Source organism: Doryrhamphus excisus, chromosome 8 (assembly GCF_030265055.1).
Source record: "Doryrhamphus excisus isolate RoL2022-K1 chromosome 8, RoL_Dexc_1.0, whole genome shotgun sequence".
NCBI lineage: Eukaryota > Metazoa > Chordata > Actinopteri > Syngnathiformes > Syngnathidae > Doryrhamphus > Doryrhamphus excisus.
Genome location: NC_080473.1, coordinates 19,683,205 through 19,704,467, shown reverse-complemented (window position 1 = coordinate 19,704,467; position 21,263 = coordinate 19,683,205). Strand labels below are relative to the sequence as shown.

The 21,263-nt window shown below is 38.6% G+C and overlaps 1 protein-coding gene across 3 annotated transcripts in view; it reads right to left on the bottom strand.

Annotated features, from left to right (window-relative positions):
• Positions 1-21,263, bottom strand: part of LOC131134323 (neprilysin-like) — a 53,153-nt gene that overhangs the window by 18,221 nt on the left and 13,669 nt on the right. The window contains exons 2-5 of one of the 3 annotated variants that reach the window (XM_058079458.1): positions 20,869-21,045; positions 19,412-19,447; positions 15,058-15,219; positions 1,061-1,141 (exon numbers count right to left, since the gene is read on the bottom strand). In XM_058079458.1, the coding sequence (XP_057935441.1) occupies positions 1,061-1,141; positions 15,058-15,219; positions 19,412-19,447; positions 20,869-21,045 (456 nt within the window). The remainder of the gene's footprint in view (positions 1-1,060; positions 1,142-15,057; positions 15,220-19,411; positions 19,448-20,868; positions 21,046-21,263) is intronic. The other 2 variants (XM_058079460.1, XM_058079461.1) reach the window with 2 other exon arrangements.

The window sequence follows — 21,263 nt, the reverse complement described above, 5'->3', positions numbered from 1 at the left end:
AAGTAGCAATTTGGTTATTTGATGTTGTCTGCTTTTTACAAAATACTCCTGAAAAAAGGTAAACAAACACATATAGCAGATTGCATGACACTTTTACAAATACAATAATTCCAAGTGGAATGTTACCTGTAAAATATACAGTCTGACCACCCGTCAATTTTGTTAAATCAATGCGGCTCGCGAGTCAAAAAGTTTGCCCACTTTTGCTCTAGACATCGAAGAGTGACAATGAGAAAGAGAGAGGCTGACAAAGTGTGTGATGAAAAAATTATAAGAGTTGTGATGCTTGTCAAGACAACCTGAGTGGTTTTAGTCCCCAGGAGGAGGAGGAGGAGGACGGTAAGCAGCTGTTCAACTAGACATTCATTCGGGCGAGAGGCGGGGTACACCCTGGACTGGTCGCCAGCCAATCCCAGGGCACATATAGACAAACAACCATTCACACTCACATTCATACCTATGGACAATTTGGAGTCGCCAATTAACCTAGCATGTTTTTGGAATGTGGGAGGAAACCGGAGTACCCGGAGAAAACCCACGCATGCACGGGGAGAACATGCAAACTCCACACAGAGATTACCGAGGGTGGAATTGAACTCGGATCTCCTAGCTGTGAGGTCTGCGCGCGAACCACTCGACCACCGTGCAGCCTCAACTAGATGTGTTTAACTAGTCATCTTATGCTCACTATAACTTATGTTAAAAGGTACTTTTTTGGGAAAAAAGCATTTATGAATAAAAAGTTTAAAAACATCATTATGTGTAACATAATGTAACAATAAGTGCGGCTATATATGTACAAATCTTTTTCTCTTCAAATTTAAACAAAAATGACAGCATATTATTCCTTTTTTCTATACTTGTCATGTTCAGGGTTACGGGTGATCTGGAGCCTTTCCTTGCGTTGGAACGTTGGGTACCCCCTGAACTGGTCACTGGTCAATCACAATGCACAAACTTCACAAGACTCCATGCTGACCCCAATTTCATCCAAGCAGTTTCTAGAATTGTGCATAACCTGAAATCTTTAACGGTAAAACACTAAAAGTCGTTTACTCACTCTCATTGGTACAGGACTTGTAGAGGGTCTTAGCCTTAGTGAGAGCCTCTGCTTCCCCTTCCACGTTTTTTTCAAGAACACCTAAAAACAAGAAGACGGGAGTGATGACTGCGAGGCAAAGCAGCACATAGCAAGTCGTCAGCATGAGGCCTGCATCTGATCAAAGCAGCCGTGCATCGATTGTGTCTGTACAACACGATATGTTGGTTGAAATATTATACAGCGCTGTGTGATGAAAGACCTCTTTCAGCTTGCCTGCTGGTAAAAAAAGGAATAAAGTTGACTACTTTATTGAGTAGTAGTAGTAAGCTGCTTTGTATTATTTTGCAGCAACAAAAGACCTCGATTGGGAATGTTGCGCAGGGCTCCCAATGATACGACGGTACATCAAGGTGAGTTGCATGATATGAAATAATCGTTATTTAGATGGCGAATGAAGATGTAATGATTACATTACTTGACCTCAGCACAAATGGATTTGGGTCAGTGGGGGACTTTCGTGGTTTTTTTTTTTTGGCATGGCTGCAACACCACGTACAGTCATGGGTTATGGGTTCTACTGTCAATGTTGTTTTACCACCCTTTGAACACAACATTTTCCTTAAAATTGATGACTAAGTTTTTGTTTTTGTAACGTACTTCCCAGCAGTACGTTAAATGCAGAAGTTGTCTAGATTGCTCATAATGCTGCACAAGAAATGAAGAGACAACTAATTTGTAACACAACAGTATAGCCTGGACAGGACAAGCCCCCAATGGAGGCTTGCTAGCTTATTATGAGGATGCATAGCCCTTGAAGGTGGACAACTAAAGTAGCCCAATGGAAGTGTTTTAAAATGCACCGCTTGTGAGGACCTATAGACACGTTAGAGCAGAGGTAGGGAACCTATGGCTCGGGAGCCAGGTAGGGCTCTTTTGATGACTGTATCTGGCTCTCAAGCATTTCTTACCACAATAAAAATGTATTTTTGCTAACATTTTAAAGTAAACATCACAGAAATGACTGTTAAAAATAATCAACAACTTTCTTATGCATTTTAATCCGTCCATCTCTTTTCTACTGCAATACGGCCGACCATATCCATCTTTCTTGATGATATTTTCCAGGTCAAACACCAAAACTCGATTATTACTGGGTAATGCGGTAGTCTACCTCGGTCATTGAGATGTCAAAAAAACATGTAAATGTAAACTTTCCTCCTTTAGTCAAATAGTCACCTAGCTAAAGCTGCAGAACCAAGCCTTCTGACGAAGATGGCCAAAAGAATGAAATACGTGTACGGAGTACGGTGCAAAACCATGCAGCAGCAGAAGTTGCATTAATGGCAGCAAGTATTTTATTTATTTTTGGACACTGCGCTGCTCACGAAAGTGTGCTGGCCACACCCCATTGGCGTGGGGTAGTGTGCCTGGTCTACGTAATTAGAGCCCATTATATCTAAAACTGTTGGTCTTACATAAAAATGCACACATTTTATTGCATTCAATGTTTAAAAAAATGTATATGGCTCTCACAGATACACATTTTAAAATATCTGGCCTTCATGGCTCTCTTAGCCAAAAAGGTTCCCGACCCCTGCGTTAGAGGAAAGGGCGCCTGGCATATGAGTAGAAGGGTTAACAGTGAGGTCCAATGAACATCCTTACTGGACAACCAAAACCTTTATCTGTGAACATTTTTGGAAAAATACACATATATTTGTTGCATTATAACCTTTTTCATTTTTTTCTTTTTTGCTAATTAATGCTCATGAAATTATGTTATTTTTCCAATTTTTTGTGTATTTTTTACATTTATCAATTTTTAATATTATATCATATTATAACTGTATTCCTAGATTTTGACATTATTACCAAAAATCACCAAAAATTACAACTTCAGATGTTTTATGTTTGTCATATTACAACTTTGAAAAAATTATTACATTTTTTATTTAATGTTAGAACTCTATGCCTCTAAAACGACTTTATTTTTCTTCAGAATAGTTGATTCGCCTAAAATGGAAACTTTTTCTTTCCTTAGAAAAGTTTTTTCTCTTAATATTTTGGCTTTATTTTAGAATTAGAGTTGTTTTTTTTTTTATTTCTGCTCCTCCTTTTTTATTTTCCAACTATTGCAACTTTCTTCTCTTAAATAATCTATAACTTATTCCTAGATTTTCACATTATTGACAAAACATTATACTTTTCCCCCAACATCACCAAAAACTACAACTTCAGATGTTGTTTGTTTGTTATATTACGACTGTAAAAAATATATAATTTTTCTGTAATGTTAGAACTCCATGCCTCTAAAACAACTTAACTTTTCTTCAGAATATTAAGAGTTGATTCCCCTAAAATTGAACTTTTTCTTTCATTCTTTTCTTTCATTTTCTCCTAATATTTTGGCTTTATTTTAGAGTTAGAGTTGGTTTTTTTTATTTTCCAACTATTATGACCTTCTCTTAAATATTCTTCTCATACTTATGACTTTCTTTGCATTTAATTTTTGTAACATTGTAACACAATAACATGACTAAAAAAACATCAAATGACATTATTCACAAAAAATGACTAATAATAGCAAAATTTATATTTTCTTAATGTTTATTAATAATAATATCTTGATTTTATTATTGTAAAACGATTTTAAGCAATTTTAAGTCATTTGTTACGAGCCAATAAAAAAAAAACAGCGGCGGGCCGAATTTAGTCCCCAACCTGCACTCTGGACACCCCTGGATTAATGGCACATTTGAAAAAGGTAAGCCCATTAGTGCTCATTTTATTTTATGATTTTTAAGGTTAAAAATGCTTACACCCCTGAAATACATTTACATGTAGGGGTGTCCCGGCCGTGGTTATTTATAGCTGAGATGGAGTTTTAAGCATGTAATGCAATGCGATCTTGTGGCATTCAAAAACACTGTGTAGAGTGGCAAGCACGCCGCTGTGTTGATCTGGTACAGTCACTCGGGGACAACATGAGGCTTAATTCATTATTGAAGGTGAAAAATATTTTTATGAACTGGAGTTTTTCTTCTTCTTCTCGTCTTCCTAGTCTGTGTCAGAGTCATGGAATGTGCAGAATCTATACAACTGGTGGCCTCCTTTACAACTCACAATAAATTTCAAAGAAAGACATAAATATGTTGGACAGCATGGCGACACGAGTGCACGAGGGTTTTCTTCTGGTACTCCAATTTCCTGCCACGGTCCCTACATACAGTACGTATATGTTGGCTTGACTGGAGACTCTAAATCAGGGGTACCCAACCACTGGGCTGCGTAAACAGGAATCTCTATAGACACACGGCTTTTTATTTTTTACATTTCATCATTTTTTTGTAAACTGCTGAAAAAACTGCACAGCGGGTCGAGTGGTTAGCGCGCAGACTCACAGCTAGGAGACCCGAGTTCAATTCCACCCTCGGCCATCTCTGTGTGGAGTTTGCATGTTCACTCCGGGTACTCCGGTTTCCTCCCACATTCCAAAAACATGCTAGGTTAATTGGCGACTCCAAATTGTCCATAGGTATGAATGTGAGTGTGAATGGTTGTTTGTCTATATGTGCCCTGTGATTGGCTGGCGACCAGTCCAGGGTGTACCCCGCTTCTCGCCCGAAGACAGCTGGGATAGGCTCCAGCACCCCCCGCGACCCTCGTGAGGATAAGCGGTAGAAAATGAAGGAATTCATGAATATACGTATATATACACACACATTTTTATGAATAAAAATTACGTTTTTATGAAATGAATGAATATATATATACACATATATATACATATTTTTATGGACATTTTTGTGCTCAAATTCAAGAACTAAAAAGTCAAGTGAATTGAACATTAAAATATTTAATTATTAATTTAAAAGGTGGAAATTACCATCAAATATGTATTTCATATATTTCCTGTGTTTAGTTATTTTTTATTATTATTTATATTTTTATTATTATTTTATTATAATAAATTTTATTATTATTATTTTACGACAAATGGTTCAGTCCAGGGGTGGGCAAACTTTTTGACTCGCGGGCCGCATTAATTTAACAAAATTGACGGGGGGGGGATTATGTAGTATTTTACACGTAACAGTCCATTTTTACACCTATATTTTTACACATATTTTACATGTAAAAGTGTCATGCAATCTGCTATATGTGCACTTTGAAATCATTTATTTGATGTAAAGTGTGTTTCTCAATGTATTATTATTATTGTTATTTTTATTAGAATTATTATTATTATTAGTTATAGTAATGTTATTATATTATTATTATTATTTTGTTATATTAATAATATTACTAGCATTATTATATTAATATTATTAACAACAATATTAATATAATAGTAGTATTATTATCATTATTTGTATTACTATTATTGTGCTTGTGCTCCTTTTTCCAGGAGTATTTTGTAATATTACTACCATTATTATATTAATATTATTAACAACAATATTAATATAATAGTAGTATTATTATCATTATTGACATTATTATTATTATTATTATTATTATTATTATTATTATTATTATTATTATTATTATTATTATTATTATTATTATTATTATTATTATTATTATTATTATTATTATTATTATTATTATGTGCTTGTGTCCCTTTTACAGGAGCATTTTGTAACAGACCACATCAAATAACGAAATTGATAAAGCAGCTACCTCAACCATCAAAAAATTGGCCCAAGCCACGATGCCAGGTTGTATGTTGAGTTCAAATGAAATATTTGGAAAAAACAGGCGGGCCATATTGAAACACTTGGCGGGCCGGATGTGGCCCCCGGGCCGTAGTTTACCCACCCCTGGTTTAGTCGCTTCCAGTCGTGCTACTGCACCAAGTTTGTTGTTCCATCACTTTGGATTAAAGTTACTTTAGAACTACACAGATTATATATTCCATAATCTTTCATACAATCTTACAATGTAATCTTTCTTTTGGTGTACCATGTCTATATAGACCAAGAGCACCGTATTCAGTGTGCCCAAATCATCAAAAATGGCCGGTTAACTATTTAAGACGAATGAAGTTGAATGAAAAACATGTTTTGCTGAGTTACCATTTCTGTAAAATGCTGAAATACAAACAACTTCCCTTCTGAGTGAAACTTTTGAAGAACAATACAGACCCGAAGACAGCTTGTCAATAACGTAGCTCGGTGATGGGAAACGCTCTCCCGTGCAGCCAGCAACATTCGTCATGTCACATGGAGGTCACCTCTACGTAGAACAACACGGTGGCTTCAACAGACAAATCCATCCAGTCGTGCATCCGCAATCCTCAAAGCCTCTCCTCAATACAGACATGGCACAATTCATCCAATGCAGCAGCACCTAAAGATACACTAAATTGAATCCGGTATATCCATTCCCAAGTATTAATTATTTCGTTTTGCTTAACATAGCAATTGTGACGACTCCCCCCACCCACCACCGCACCCACCACCGTCGAATCATTCCATTTGCACCATTTATGCGCTCTAATGCTTCTGCAGATAGGGAGCCTTTCAGCAAAAGGCCACAGATCGTGTTTGTGATTGGATTAGTGACCGCCTGGTGTAAGAGTTTAGCTCCACGCGGCAGCAAGAGAATAGATTTGATGTTACTTTGAGGCACGGCTCATCTTTTGTCACACGTTTTTTTTATTCTCAGTCATGTCACAACAAACCATCCATAGCAAGCCGTACAGTACTGTTTGTCCTGACTAATATATAATATCCATCACTGAAAAGAACTCAACAGCTAATGACAGTACGCTTCAATAATGGCATGACTCTTATGTTATGTAGCAGGAATTTGTTTTGGAACCCCCAGCGTGTCTCCCAGGGTGTTTGAATTAGCAAAAAGAAAAATGGAGCATCTCTGTATGCCACTCATCATCATCATCATTATAATACGACTGCTGTTGAGCACATTTGAAAATATGAACTGTTGCAAAATCACCGCCGGAGTGTGTCAAGATGACCCCATTTGTTCTCCTGTTTGTAACCACGAGAAGAAGAAAACATTGATTTTGGAGAGTTGCAAGGCGATGATCTCGGTTATAACATCTCTTGTTATGTAGCCAGTGTGATGTTTTTGTAGTAGATTGTATATGACTCTCTTGGAAGTGTGCGCTGTATGTTTAATGGCTTTGATTAACTGCAATAATATTTAGTCAACCGGTCCTAGACTGATAAGGGATTTATATCCTGTATGTGGGTGTGGGACCCATTCACTCTTTTCATCACGAGTGTCTAAAGTGCAGCCTAGGGCCATTTGAAGCACACATTAAATAGAATTTAACAAGAAATATATGTATATAAATATATTATATATATTTTTATTATATATATTTATATTATATATATTTATATATACCTTCTATTATTATACTCATTATTATACTCAAGAAAACCCCCCTAAAAAACAACAGCAGCGAAAATGGAAAACTCCGCAGTAATTTTACAAAAACAAAGCGACAATATTAAGAAAAAAAGATTGTAATTTAACTTAACGAGAATCATTATATCATGTATGACATGATTGACATCATTGTATGACAATATATGTATATATATATATATATATATATATATATATATTATATAACATTTATATGCTACATTAATTGTCTCATACTATTTAATATAATATAATATAATATAATATAATATAATATAATATAATATAATATAATATAATATAATATAATATAATATAATATAATATAATATAATATAATATAATATAATATGTCCACACACATTTTATGGACATTTTTGTGCTCAAATTCAAGAACTAAAAAGTCAAGTGAATTTAACATTAAAATATTTTATTATTAATTTAAAATATGGACATTACCATCAAATATTTATTTCATATATTTCCTGTGTTTAGCTATCTTTTTTTTACTATTTTAATGGCATTATGTTGAATGGCGTTATATATAAATGGTAACATTTATATGCTACATTAATTGTCTCATACTATTTTCTATATAATATAATATAATATAATATAATATAATATAATATAATATAATATAATATAATATAATATAATATAATATAATATAATATAATATAATATAATATAATATAATATAATATAATATAATATAATATAATATAATATAATATAATATAATATGTCCACACACATTTTTATGGACATTTTTGTGCTCAAATTCAATAACTAAAAAGTCAAGTGAATTGAACATTAAAATATTTAATTATTAATTTAAAATGTGGAAATTACCATCAAATATTTATTTCATATATTTCCTGTGTTTAGTTTTGTTTTTTTACTATTTTAATGGCGTTATGTTGAATGGTATTTTCATTTGGCATTTTTATGATTATTATTTTACGACATATTTATTCATGTCATGGTCATGCTGCTATAGCACATAGAAAAGCAACATTCAAAATGTCAAAATCAGAAGACCTATGGAATGCAACATGAATTTAAATGACTCTTTCAAAGGTCTCGAGGCGGGAATAAATCACGGCGTTTAAACGGGCAGGGATGAGAACAATCCCAGACGTTTGCTGGCCAACGCTTGGGCCGTGGTGCCGTCTCCAGCTCTGCCCTATAGGTGTTCCCAGACCGGTCCAGCTGTCAAGCAGGAAGGAGATCTGTCCCCCAGCTGGATGTGAGATCCAGGCACACTTCAGACGTCTTTTGAGTTTGACATGAAAGGATAATATCAGCCAACTTCCACACACAAAAATACACCCCGACATGTGTGTGTGTACGCTATGGCGGCTGAAGGAATGGGGTTTGCGGATTTTCGCTGCTGACTGATTAGCTGAAGTGAGTGTAAACATTTACACTGCATCAAATATTACACAATTTGAAACCAGTGAAATTGGTTCATTTCAAAGCGACACGCTTAGAAATACCAAGGCACACTGTCTGTTTAGTTATGGAAACATGACATAGACTGCTCTTGTGAGCCATTACATCTCATCATGCAGCAAATTATGCATGAGGGGTAGCGGCCAGAATTTAAATAATGCACTTTTATGATGACGATACCAATTATCCGGTGGCAGGTGGCGAATTAACTGACTTCTTCCATCTCTTAATAATAATAATAAAAATAGTAATAATAATGGGGCGGCACGGCGGTCTCGTGGTTAGCGCGCAGACCTCACAGCTAGGAGACCAGGGTTCAATCCCCACCCTCGGGCATCTCTGTGTGGAGTTTGCATGTTCTCCCCGTGCATGCGCGGGTTTTCTCCGGGTACTCCGGTTTCCTCCCACATTCCAAAAACATGCTAGGTTAATTGGCAACTCCAAATTGTCCATAGGTATGAATGTGAGTGTGAATGGTTGTTTGTCTATATGTGCCCTGTGATTGGCTGGCCACCAGTCCAGGGTGTACCCCGCCTCTCGCCCGAAGACAGCTGGGATAGGCTCCAGCACCCCCCGCGACCCTCGTGAGGAAAAGCGGTAGAAAATGAATGAATGAATGAATGAATAATAATAATGGATTAGTTTTTATATAGAGCTTCACAATGAACCTATTATTCATTCATTCCTCCTTCACACATCGGTGGTGGTATTCTACATCTGTGGACACAGCTGTCCTGGGGTAGTCTGACAGGAACGTGGCTGCCAAACTTTCCTACATCAGTGTGAGCAGCACTGAAGCCAAGGTGGGCGAAGTGTTTCGCCCAAAGTCGCAATTACACAAAAAATATACAAAAATATACAAAATGCAAAATAACAATTATAACTTTTAACCTTGTCGAACTGTTTTCTCTGATCAACCAATCATAGAACAGAAAAATGTTGTCTGAAATCTCATAGATTAAAGAAACAGCTCCATTTGCACGGCAACATAAACAAGCTTCAATGTGATTGGACCAAAACATCAAACTACGCATGCTGGAAGCAGTGCAGCCAAGAGACACAACAACATGACGAATAAATGAATACATTTCCATGGAGCAAATACTATAAGTTAAGTTGTAAATGTAGGTCAGTGCTTCTGATAGTGTAATAGCAGCAGAGAAGGCTTTGCTGGCACTGACTACACTCCACTGCAATTATCATCATATTCACTTTTACCCCCTAAGAGCCCCATCCCAGGAAAAGATGTTAGCATTTAAGGTGTCTGCAATCATGTCCTCAAGCTGCATATGGAAGATTTGTTTCGCTGCAGAGGAAACAAGGAACAAAAGCTTAGCGCTGAAGACGTATAATACACAGTGGAGCGACAAAGCGATGTGCTTCTCTTGATTGTTTGTGCTTTGATCTGGATTCACAACTCCAAAAGAGTCAGGGGTACAAAGTGACAAAGTGAATTAGTTTGGAGCTCATCGCTTGTCCCTTTAGATTCAGAAGAACTAAATTTGAAACACTTATCTGCTAGGACTACGTTAAAAAGCCAGAGCATTTCAGTATGTGGAATCAAACTATGGAATGGATTGAGTAAGGAAATCAAACAATGCACAACGATGAGCCAATTCAAGAAACAATACAAGCAGTTGATGTTTGCTAAATACAAGGATGAAGAGTCTTGAACCAGTCATGATGTGCTATATATATCACTATATTGACAGTTACTATGGTAACCATTATGTCATTGGATGGTCATATCACCTCGTACTTCGGTACAAGGTACATTTTTTTTAAAAAACCAAAAATTTGTATTATAGAAAGCAGGAAGTGAACAAATGAAATAGTTACTGATTGTAAAAGTAAACTGTATTATGGAAAGCAGGAAGTGAACAAATGCAACAGTTACTGATTGTAAAAGTAAACTGTATTATGGAAAGCAGGAAGTGAACAAATGTAACAGTTACTGATTGTAAAAGTAAACTGTATTATGGAAAGCAGGAAGTGAACAAATGTAACAGTTACTGATTGTAAAAGTAAACTGTATTATGGAAAGCAGGAAGTGAACAAATGCAACAGTTACTGATTGTAAAAGTAAACTGTATTATGGAAAGCAGGAAGTGAACAAATGTAACAGTTACTGATTGTAAAAGTAAACCGTATTATGGAAAGCAGGAAGTGAACAAATGTAACAGTTACTGATTGTAAAAGTAAACTGTATTATGGAAAGCAGGAAGTGAACAAATGTAACAGTTACTGATTGTAAAAGTATCAGATGGAGGGGTAGGATTTAATAAGTTTTGCTTCTTCCTACTCCTTTTTGAAATGTGGATGTCACGATGTGGGCGTCACCCCCTCGTGACTGCTCTCTTAGTTTCCTTCTTTGCCTCTGTTCCAGTTTCCATGCCCTTATTTTGGTAACCACTTCCTTTGTTGTTCTCTTCCGTTTTCCTTACCCCTGCTCTTTTCACACACCTGCTTCTAATTTCATTATCCCTATTTAGTTCAGGTGCGTGCTCTTTCTGTTGTGGTTTCATTGCGAATTGTCTTTGGTTTGTTAGTGGCTGTTGTGTTTTCCTGCTGCTGCCATTCTTGCATTAAACTACCTTTTATTTGCACTTTTGGTCCTGCTCTCTGCATCCTGGGGTCGTATCGCAACAACGCCAAGCGTAACCGTGACAGTTTATGTGATTATGTGATGCATTCAATTGTAATCTGATGCATGTTCAAATGAAATAAAACCATTACCATTACCAGAAGTCACATCATTCATTCATTCATTCATTTTCTACCGCTTTTCCTCACGAGAGTCGCGGGGGGTGCTGGAGCCTATCCCAGCTGTCTTCGGGCGAGAGGCGGGGTACACCCTGGACTGGTGGCCAGCCAATCACAGGGCACATATAGACAAACAACCATTCACACTCACATTCATACCTATGGACAATTTGGAGTCACCAATTAACCTAGCATGTTTTTGGAATGTGGGAGGAAACCGGAGGAAACGGAGAAAACCCACGCATGCATGGGAGAACATGCAAACTCCACACAGAGATGGCCGAGGGTGGGGATTGAACCCTGGTCTCCTAGCGCGCGCTAACCACTAGACCGCTGTGCCGCCCGAAGTCACATCATTTAGTTGTTTAATTGTGAATTAGTATGTAAAATGTACGTTATTTTTAATCAGGCATTTCCTGTTTTTATAGGACGTATGACCATACCATAACATGTACTGAGGGTTTTGTCAGTCCAGTCAACATCTCTGGGCCCTGATTACGGTGGAGGCCAATTTGACGGTTTGAGGGAGAATGACAGGATCACTACATCCGGTCACAACACCTGCAGGACCAATTGGTTTGATCTATCATGCATGAATATTCTCATTCGTTCAAGTCAGTGTCTTCTCAGGTCATTTTTATCTATTCGCAGATCATACCTCATATACCGCTACGACACTACGACACGCGTATATACGTACGTAAATCCATCCACTTTGAGTTTGTCAACTGCTGTCGGAGCTGACCACATTTCTGACAAACCACAATTTCATCTGATATGATCATACGATTGGACGGCAGCTACCAATCCCTCTGACGGGTCTCGAAATGGGCTTGAAGACGGAATTTAAATGACATTGGTTTTCTATTTCTCCTGCAGACAATCCAGGATCTTGACAAATTCCCGATGACAACCTCGCCGCTGCTCCACTAAAGCGCTCTCGTTTCCAAGTACGTACGTCATAAGGTGGGAAAGAATGTAACACGACTCTGTTTGTATCACTCGGAGATGTCAGTCAGCGGATCAGAACGGGAGCCAAAGTGTCCTGGCATGTGTGACATCTACGGCGTCGGATTTCCTGGAAGGACATCCGCTTTAGTCAAAATATGAATCTGATCCTCATCCTCGCTCCCTTCCTTACGTTTTAACCCCATCCTTGACTTATCTAGTGGGCTGCCAAAGCTCTGAATGCCACCGCAGAGTTGGTTGTTGGAGGGATCCACTTCCTGCAGCACTCGGATGTGACTCCCTTGATGCGTACTATAGAAGCAGAGGTGTTTTATATGGAAATAAAGAGAAGGCACCAACCACTGAGGGAGACTACAAACCAGTGTGCGATGGTATAAATTACAATAAAAATAAATCAACAAAAAAAGCTATTAACAAAAATAAGAATCAACCATAGAGCAGCAGTAATATTACTGTACTTGACCCAAATATAAGATTTTGGATTATGGTATTTTTCCCGGAAAAAATGTGTCAGTCGCAAACAAATCGGCTCTTTGAAATGAACAAAAGGAGACGGCTTTTTTTCTATTAAAAGTGTGATGCCATGGGGGCGGGGTTAGCACACACGAGTCTTTCAATGCCAATCTTCAAACTCTTACCTGAATGCTGCTTTTTCTTTTATTTTGCACATTTTAATTTGTGTGTTGTTTGATTGTAACTCGTTAGTAACGTGCATGCAGATATTTGACCTTGTCTATTGAGATGGGTCTTGTATTTTATATATTTTTAGCTGCTCATTGAGGATTGAAATGAATCCATTTAAATGGTAAACATTTGACATTGTGTATTTCTTACATTACACAATACACATAATTTGGTGAGAAATTAATTTAGGACAAAAAAAAAAAAAAAATCGGAGGAGCCACTTAGCAGCTCTTTTTTGTGAATGGAGCCAAAAGAAACAGCTCTCTATAAAGAGGTGAAATCTCCATCACTGCTAGAAAACAGTCTGAAAAACGCAGATGCAGGTTGTCCGAAGTTCGAGATCTCGAGACTTATATGTGCAAGCCATCACTTTTTCATAATACTCGTCCCTCGATTTTCACGGCTTCACTCTATCACGGTTTTTCAAAATGTATTAACCCTTTATAGGGCACTCACTGAAATACTTAGAAATTTAAAACATCAATCCTTGAGTGTTATTGGGGGCTATAAGAAGACATTTTTTCTCTTTTTACTTTTTAAAAAAGTTTCAGGTTTTGGGTGCAAATCAAGATCAAAGAAGTTACCATATACGGTTCCTTGCCCATTTAGGGTATGGAATAGGGACAGGTCAAACTGCACAAGGTGACACCAACAGAGGTACTGTAGTTAGAGTGACTGTCATCAACTTATCATGGTTAGTTTTTATGTTTGAGCCGAGAGTGTCGGGGCCCCAAGCGTCAGAAAATTGCAATTTCCGACTTCTGAATGAAGAAGGAAGTTTGATGCTCTCTGGCTCGCTCCTGATTGATCACAGCCCATGACGTCACTTCCTGTGACATTGTCTGATCTTGGCTGATTGGTATGAGAAAGTCACATAACTCTGTTGCCTTGCTGAGACATGGGGAAACCCTGTTTTTTTAAGTTACCATATATGGTTACATACCCTTTAAAGGGTTAATTAATAAATCATTACAGTCTCATATATGACTACAGCTTATTATTAGTCAAAAACATGCATGTTTAAGCACATTTTATCTTTTTTGGGCTTAAATTAAGCATGTTCAAGCATAAAAATCATTAAGACTGAAACACATTCAGAAAACACATTAAAAGACTACCACTATATTGGTTAGCATGAGTGTAAAAGTGACCATAGGGGTGTTATTTAATGTCTAGAGGGCTCTAATAGTGTTATAAAAGTTAAAAATAATGTGAAAAATCACATTTAGAAGGTCATAAATGGGTTTTTCGATGCTCAACCTATGAAAATATCCCAGTCACAAAGAACCCTAATGAAGAATCCTAATTCGGTCTAAACTTATTAAAACAAAACTTACCACTTCCACACAGAATGAGAGGATAACTTTGTTATCATAAGGGACATACCATGGCTAACTTCATGCAGCGTTAAAGTGATGTAATGTAAGGTAATGTCTCAATGTTTTGTGTCATTACTGTCACCTAGTGACCAGAATACTACATGTCACATGTATTTCAATATGTATTGAATTAATTATCATTCGTTAATTATTTTCTGAAAAACACCATACAGAGAGAGGTCGATAATTGAAGGAGGGATGACTGTAAATCCAAACTGTATGTAGCAAATGATTCTTGTGCTGTAGTGGAGGTAAATAGCTGATGTGGTGTTATTCTTTGAGACTTGCACAACAAAGCTTCTGCTGGTTGAGAACAAGTGGTGTACTCCATTTTGCCCGGGCGTGTGAGCAGACGCTGACCTTTAAGAATAACCTGCAGTTCCTCCCGTAAGATGTCAAAGGTGCTGTATCTTGAGCTGCTATCTGGGATGACGTTCTTTTTGAGCCAGCCCCCGCAGGCGTACTGGTAGAAGTTGTCGCAAGGATCCGTGCTGGTGTCCATGTTCTGGAGCAGGCGAGCCGCTGTCATGTAAGAGACAGACGGCGCAAACCATGTAAGTTGGCAGGAAGTGGTCAGGTAGGAATGATTTGCTCCATCATGATACTGCTGTGGCACCACATCACATTAAAGGATAAACTCTCAACCTTGTAGTACAAGATTTCTGATTTTTTTCCCATTTCTCTGATATAATCATAGCGAGGAATGAAAATTACAAATCCCAAGGTTGACAACAGTAGAAGCTGAGATTTGTCTCTTTTCCAATGCTATTTTTTTAGAAGTTATGCAACAGCAAGCTGGCAAAAGGCGATAAAGGGATTATTATCGCATTTTGGGGTGTGCTTATTTTCCATGTTGATGAAATTCTTTGTGGTGGTGATTTGAGGGTTTAATTCTTGAAAAGCACTGGGACTTACTCTGCTATTAATAATCTAGTGTAATTATTGCAAGGCAAACCATAAACTCATCTGATTATTTGCATTCAGCATCTCGAAATCACATCAAGGATCGCGTATATGCTCTAAAAGTCAGAAAAGTCCATGCAGGTAGGCTTAATAGTGCAAAACAAACATTAAGTTAATGTCTCAATCAAAGCTCAGCATTATCCATTATTATGTTATGTAATACACTCCTGATCCAAAGTTTAAGACCAGTTAAATAAATACAAGAATTTACATTGTGCACTGTTAGATCTTAAGGAGATTCTAAGTACAGTAGATCAAAATGTAAAACAAAGACATGGGAGTCAATCTAAAGTTTAAGAGCACAACCTTTAAAAGGCAAAAATTTGTTCATTCATTCATTTTCTACCACTTTTCCTCACGAGGGTCGCGGGGGTGCTGGAGCCTATCCCAGCTGTCTTTGGGCAAGAGGCAGGGTACACCCTGGACTGGTCGCCAGCCAATCACAGGGCACATATAGACAAACAACCATTCACACTCACATTTTTTTTTTTTTGGAATGTGGGAGGAAACCGGAGTACCCGGAGAAAACCCACGCATGCACGGGGAGAACATGCAAACTCCACACAGAGATGGCTGAGGGTGGAATTGAACCATGGTCTCCTAGCTGTGAGGTCTGCGCGCTAACCACTCGTCCACCGTGCAAAATTGTGTCAGGTATTCTATTGACGGCATCGGCCGTAAAGGGATTATTGAACTGCATAAGCAAGGCCTCTCTCAGCTGCCAAGGTTGGATGCAGTAAGACAGTCATTGAAACTTCTTCAAGCATTTATGGAAAAAATTTATGGAAAAAAAGTTAAGTGGTTGACCCCAAAATAAATGTTTTTGGATGTTTTTGAATTTGGAATTGGCAAGAGAGCACCAAACATTGGACATTGAAAGTTCTATTCTCTCTTGACGGTCCTGATGGCATGACAAGGAGATGCTCATGACCCATAAATGGAACAATGGAGCCTCAGGTTGTGCAGGGGTGTCAAACAAGAGCTAGCTATGTGGAGATGTTGCCTCTTGACTGAAGGCCCTCATCTGTGTGGAACACAGAATATTTGGACATGGATGGCAATGGATATTTCCAAAAATTCACATTTCCAGACAGTGGAAGCCATCTTCACCAACCTTTGAAGCTCTACTTAGAACCTCCGTAAGATCCAACAGTGCAAAATGTATATTTTTGTACTATTTTAACTATTTATTATATTGTAAAAACAGATTTAGTAATGTGACCCAAACTGGCGATTGTTGAAAGTGTGAAGCAGGTCTCCTAGCAGAGGTGCCAGAGAAGACTTTGTGAGTGATGGAAGGGTGGGAGGGGTGGGGGGTTGCAGCAGCTCTAGAAAAATAAAGAAAACATAAAATTTCCAAGCCTGCTAAGTTAACTCCAGTCACGTCAAAGTGATTGATTTTTAGTTCCTACAGTGAGAGAGTAAACAGAGTCGGTTTTTAACGGGGAGCAGGAGCGGCCCCAAACGTATTACGTACATTTCTCTGCCGGCAGGTTCACTGTGCAACACTTTGAAAACTTCTGTTTTAGAAGACTTTCGATGAAACAACGTAGCGATCCTCTCATCTAACCCTCAGCCTGATATTGTCTAAGTCAGTGATGCGGACCGAACGTTTCCTGAGACCTCCCGGCATACAAACACAGTGTTTCACACCTCACTGGTATAGTGAATATACATACACAAGTCCACTTGAAAACAAACTATCCCTTTCAACCTGACATCCATAAATCAAGTGGAAAAAAAACAGATGATGGAGCTCATTTGCCAACATTAAACTGCGGTTCGGTTCTTTCAAATCATTCACTGGGATGTGGATTTATTTTTTCTGAAAGGCTGCAGCGAGATCACTTCTGACTATTGTCAGTCAAATGTGACAGAAGTAGGACATTAATCCTCTGAAATGCATCCAAATTTACAAGCTGGAGTCTCAGACTACAGCAGTGAATATCATGTTAATAAATGAGATGAGATTAAATATCCATCTACAGTGGAAGCTGGGTTTTCATCATTCATTTGTTCAAAAAGGTCTATTAAGGTCTAAAAACTATTTTTCCCCATAAAATAATGTAAATGCAACTAATCCTTCCCAGACAGCCCAAAATATTAACATTTTTTAGAGAATAATTATATTTTAACATGCAGAAAATGAAGCAGAATACAGATAAATGATGGATGAAATAGACTGTAAATGAACATTTAACGTCACTTTTAGCACTCAGAACTAGTACGTGCATCAGTTACACATTAGCCACATTTACATGGACCCAAATATTCCAATTCCATTCAGGTTATTTGCTCAAACGGAAAGAATGTAACCTTTGTATACACCTCATTCCGAAAGAAAAGTGTCAATCCGAATGAATATATAATGGGATTCCTAGGGGTGGAATATTCCTTTAACCAATCCGATTGAGGTATCTTGTATCCGCTTGGCGGTTGGCAAGCAGCTCTCGTGTGCATTAGCGCCATCTGTGGAACAGAATCTAAACCCTTCTATACGCCATTCACAAGTCCACTTTTATTCAAAAAGAAAATACATATCTATATAAAACATGTGCCGAGCTTAATTATAAAATATTAGCAAGATTGAACTTTATCTTTTCCTGTTCCCGGGTGCGTTCTTTCAGCGAATGCTGAGATATGACGTAACACGCAACTCGAGACGTTCTTCGATTTAAAAAAAAATGGAGGCGAGCAATCGGCACTGGACTGCTAAGGAAAGTTTGTTTTTGATTCAAACTAAATTTCAAGACTGGACGAAGGAAAAACTGAGGAAAAACTTGAGGAAGTCGATATCACGTGATGTTGGTGTTTACGCTTTACTGGGCATGCCCCATTGACTATTCTGGTTGATTATAGCGCCGCATGTAGACATGAAATTGGAATATTCCTTTCCATGTATACCATTGGGCGGCACGGTGGTCTAGGGGTTAGCGCGCAGACCTCACAGCTAGGAGACCAGGGAGACCTCGGTCATCTCTGTGTGGAGGTTGGTGACACAACTCTACAATAAAAGAGAGCATGTTTGGTGCCGGGCTGCACGGCGGTTGAGTGGTTAGCACGCAGACCTGGGTTAAATTCCACCCTTGGCCATCTCTGTGTGGAGTTTGCATGTTCTCCCCGTGCATGCGTGGGTTTTCTCCGGGTACTCCGGTTTCCTCCCACATTCCAAAAACATGCTAGGTTAATTGGCGACTCCAAATTGTCCATAGGTACGAATGTGAGTGTGAATGGTTGTTTGTCTATATGTGCCCTGTGATTGGCTGGCGACCAGTCTACGGTGTACCCTGCCTTACGCCCGAAGACAGCTGGGATAGGCTCCAGCACCCCTCGTGAGGAAAAAGCGGTAGAAAATGAATGAATGAATGTATACCATTCGGAAAGGTCAATCAGAAAGATTCCATTCAGAAAGAGAAAAACTCCTCATGTAAACGTGGCTATAGATTCCTTGGGTGGAATCTGTCTATAGTGTCCCAACACTAGAGAGTCAACAATGTGGGGATGCTTTTATTGGGGTGTTGGGCCGTACAATAACTGAGACAGTGTATGAAAACCAAGTCGTATTTTTATTAAGAATCTTTGTCACAAACCCAGGTTCCACTGTGTTTGTTTCTGTGGAGCAAAACTGCTTTCGAAGGGTTGAAGTGGCGTTTTATTAAAGTATGTTTGAGGTTCATGCCTTTTTTTCCAATCTCAAAAGCCATGCCCGAGAAAGAGACAAAAAAAAAAAAGACAAACAAACAGTCCTTACCCGACTGAGTGCAGTCAGACGTGGTGCAGATTTCTTCTAGAGGAGAACACAAAAGAAATCAGGGTGAATATTTGTGGTTATGATTCATTATCAAATATAGATACATTCAAATCCCCTTTTGGCAGCTAAACTTTTCACCCTCATCAAACGTAACAATGTTATCATGACCTTCAAAATGCGTTCATGCTCAGCAAATCTCTCACTCCTTTTTTTTTTTTCCAGTGCAAGTGCAGGACAGCTGAAGATCATTTGCTCAAAACAAACATATTTTACATGCTAATCCAACCGGTTTTAGAAGCTTCTGTTGCTGCAGAATACGTACGTGGCTCTACATAAATGAACCCTTTCAAACACACACAACAAAATATATCAACAATTGGAGTATGGTCGTTCACTTTCACTTGTATTGCGCTTTTGAAAAAACATTATATTTCATATATTTAAACAGAGGGCGGCACGGTGATCTAGTGGTTAGCGTGCAGACCTCACAGCTAGGAGACCAGGGTTCAATCCCACCCTCGGCCATCTCTGTGTGGAGTTTGCATGTTCTCCCCGTGCATGCGTGGGTTTTCTCCGGGTACTCCGGTTTCCTCCCACATTCCAAAAACATGCTAGGTTAATTGGCCACTCCAAATTGTCCATAGGTATGAATGTGAGTGTGAATGGTTGTTTGTCTATATGTGCCCTGTGGTTGGCTGGCAACCAGTCCAGGGTGTACCCCGCCTCTCGTCCAAAGACAGCTGGGATAGGCTCCAGCACCCACGCGACCCTCGTGAGGATGGTAGAAAATGAATGAATGAATGAATTAATCATTGAGTGATCAATTAATTACTGCATGTCTACCATGAATTCAGGGAAACTGGACGGAGAGTCAGTGTGATGGATGGTTATTTTTGCGATGTTGCGTCACTATTTTTGCATGGGGGTATGTGGGTTGTTTGAGGTATAACTCAATAAACATAAATGCAGTGATATTGGACATGAGTCACTTAAAAATGCATTTAAATTGACTATAAAATCAGATATATGCCGTAAATAGGAATAGAGCACTTAGACTTGCAGTGTAAATCCAGCCATTGATTCAAATCAGGTTCTGCTATCCTATGCAGAGGTAGAGCATCCAGGCTAAACAGACTTTGGAACTAAATCCTGATTCATAAAATGTGTTTAGTGGTGATTCTAACAATATTTAGAAAGGCTCTGAATGCCTTTTTCACGGCTCGGTAGATAGACGGCGCCCAGGTTCTGCACAACAACACGTGTCACCGCTCTTCACCGCGCTCCTTCCTTCGTGTCTTCAACCGTGATCACAGCTGGAAGTGAGGGTCCATGCACACTTAGTCCAAATGAGGCCGACCCTGAAAGCCCCCATGGGTTGGTTTCACAACAGTGAGAGACAACAACGAAACCGCAGACCCCTCCCCTACATTATCTTGTTTTCCGATTGGAACACTCACCGGTCCTCTGTGTGGCGTAGAGAATGACGAGGGCCACGATGACGATGAAGAGTAAGGACACTACTGTGATGAGGCCGATCTCCAGGGACGTCCAGTGGGGCTTCTTGGCCGACTTGGGGGGGTTGTTGTCGGTCATTGTCATCAGGTCTCCTTCTGCTGCTAACTGTATGGAATCACCTGCATGTAATAACACCCAATTAATAATCTGCTTTAGAGGAAAAGTTGGCAGTTAGGTTGGAATCTCGCTAAAGACCCTAAAGCAGGGGTGTCCAAAGTGCGACCTGGGGGCCATTCACAGCCTGGGGCTGTTTTTGTATCATCCCGCGGCACATTCTAAAGATAGAATTTGACAATAAAAAAAAAAAAAACACAACAAACGTGGAAAAATGAGCCCG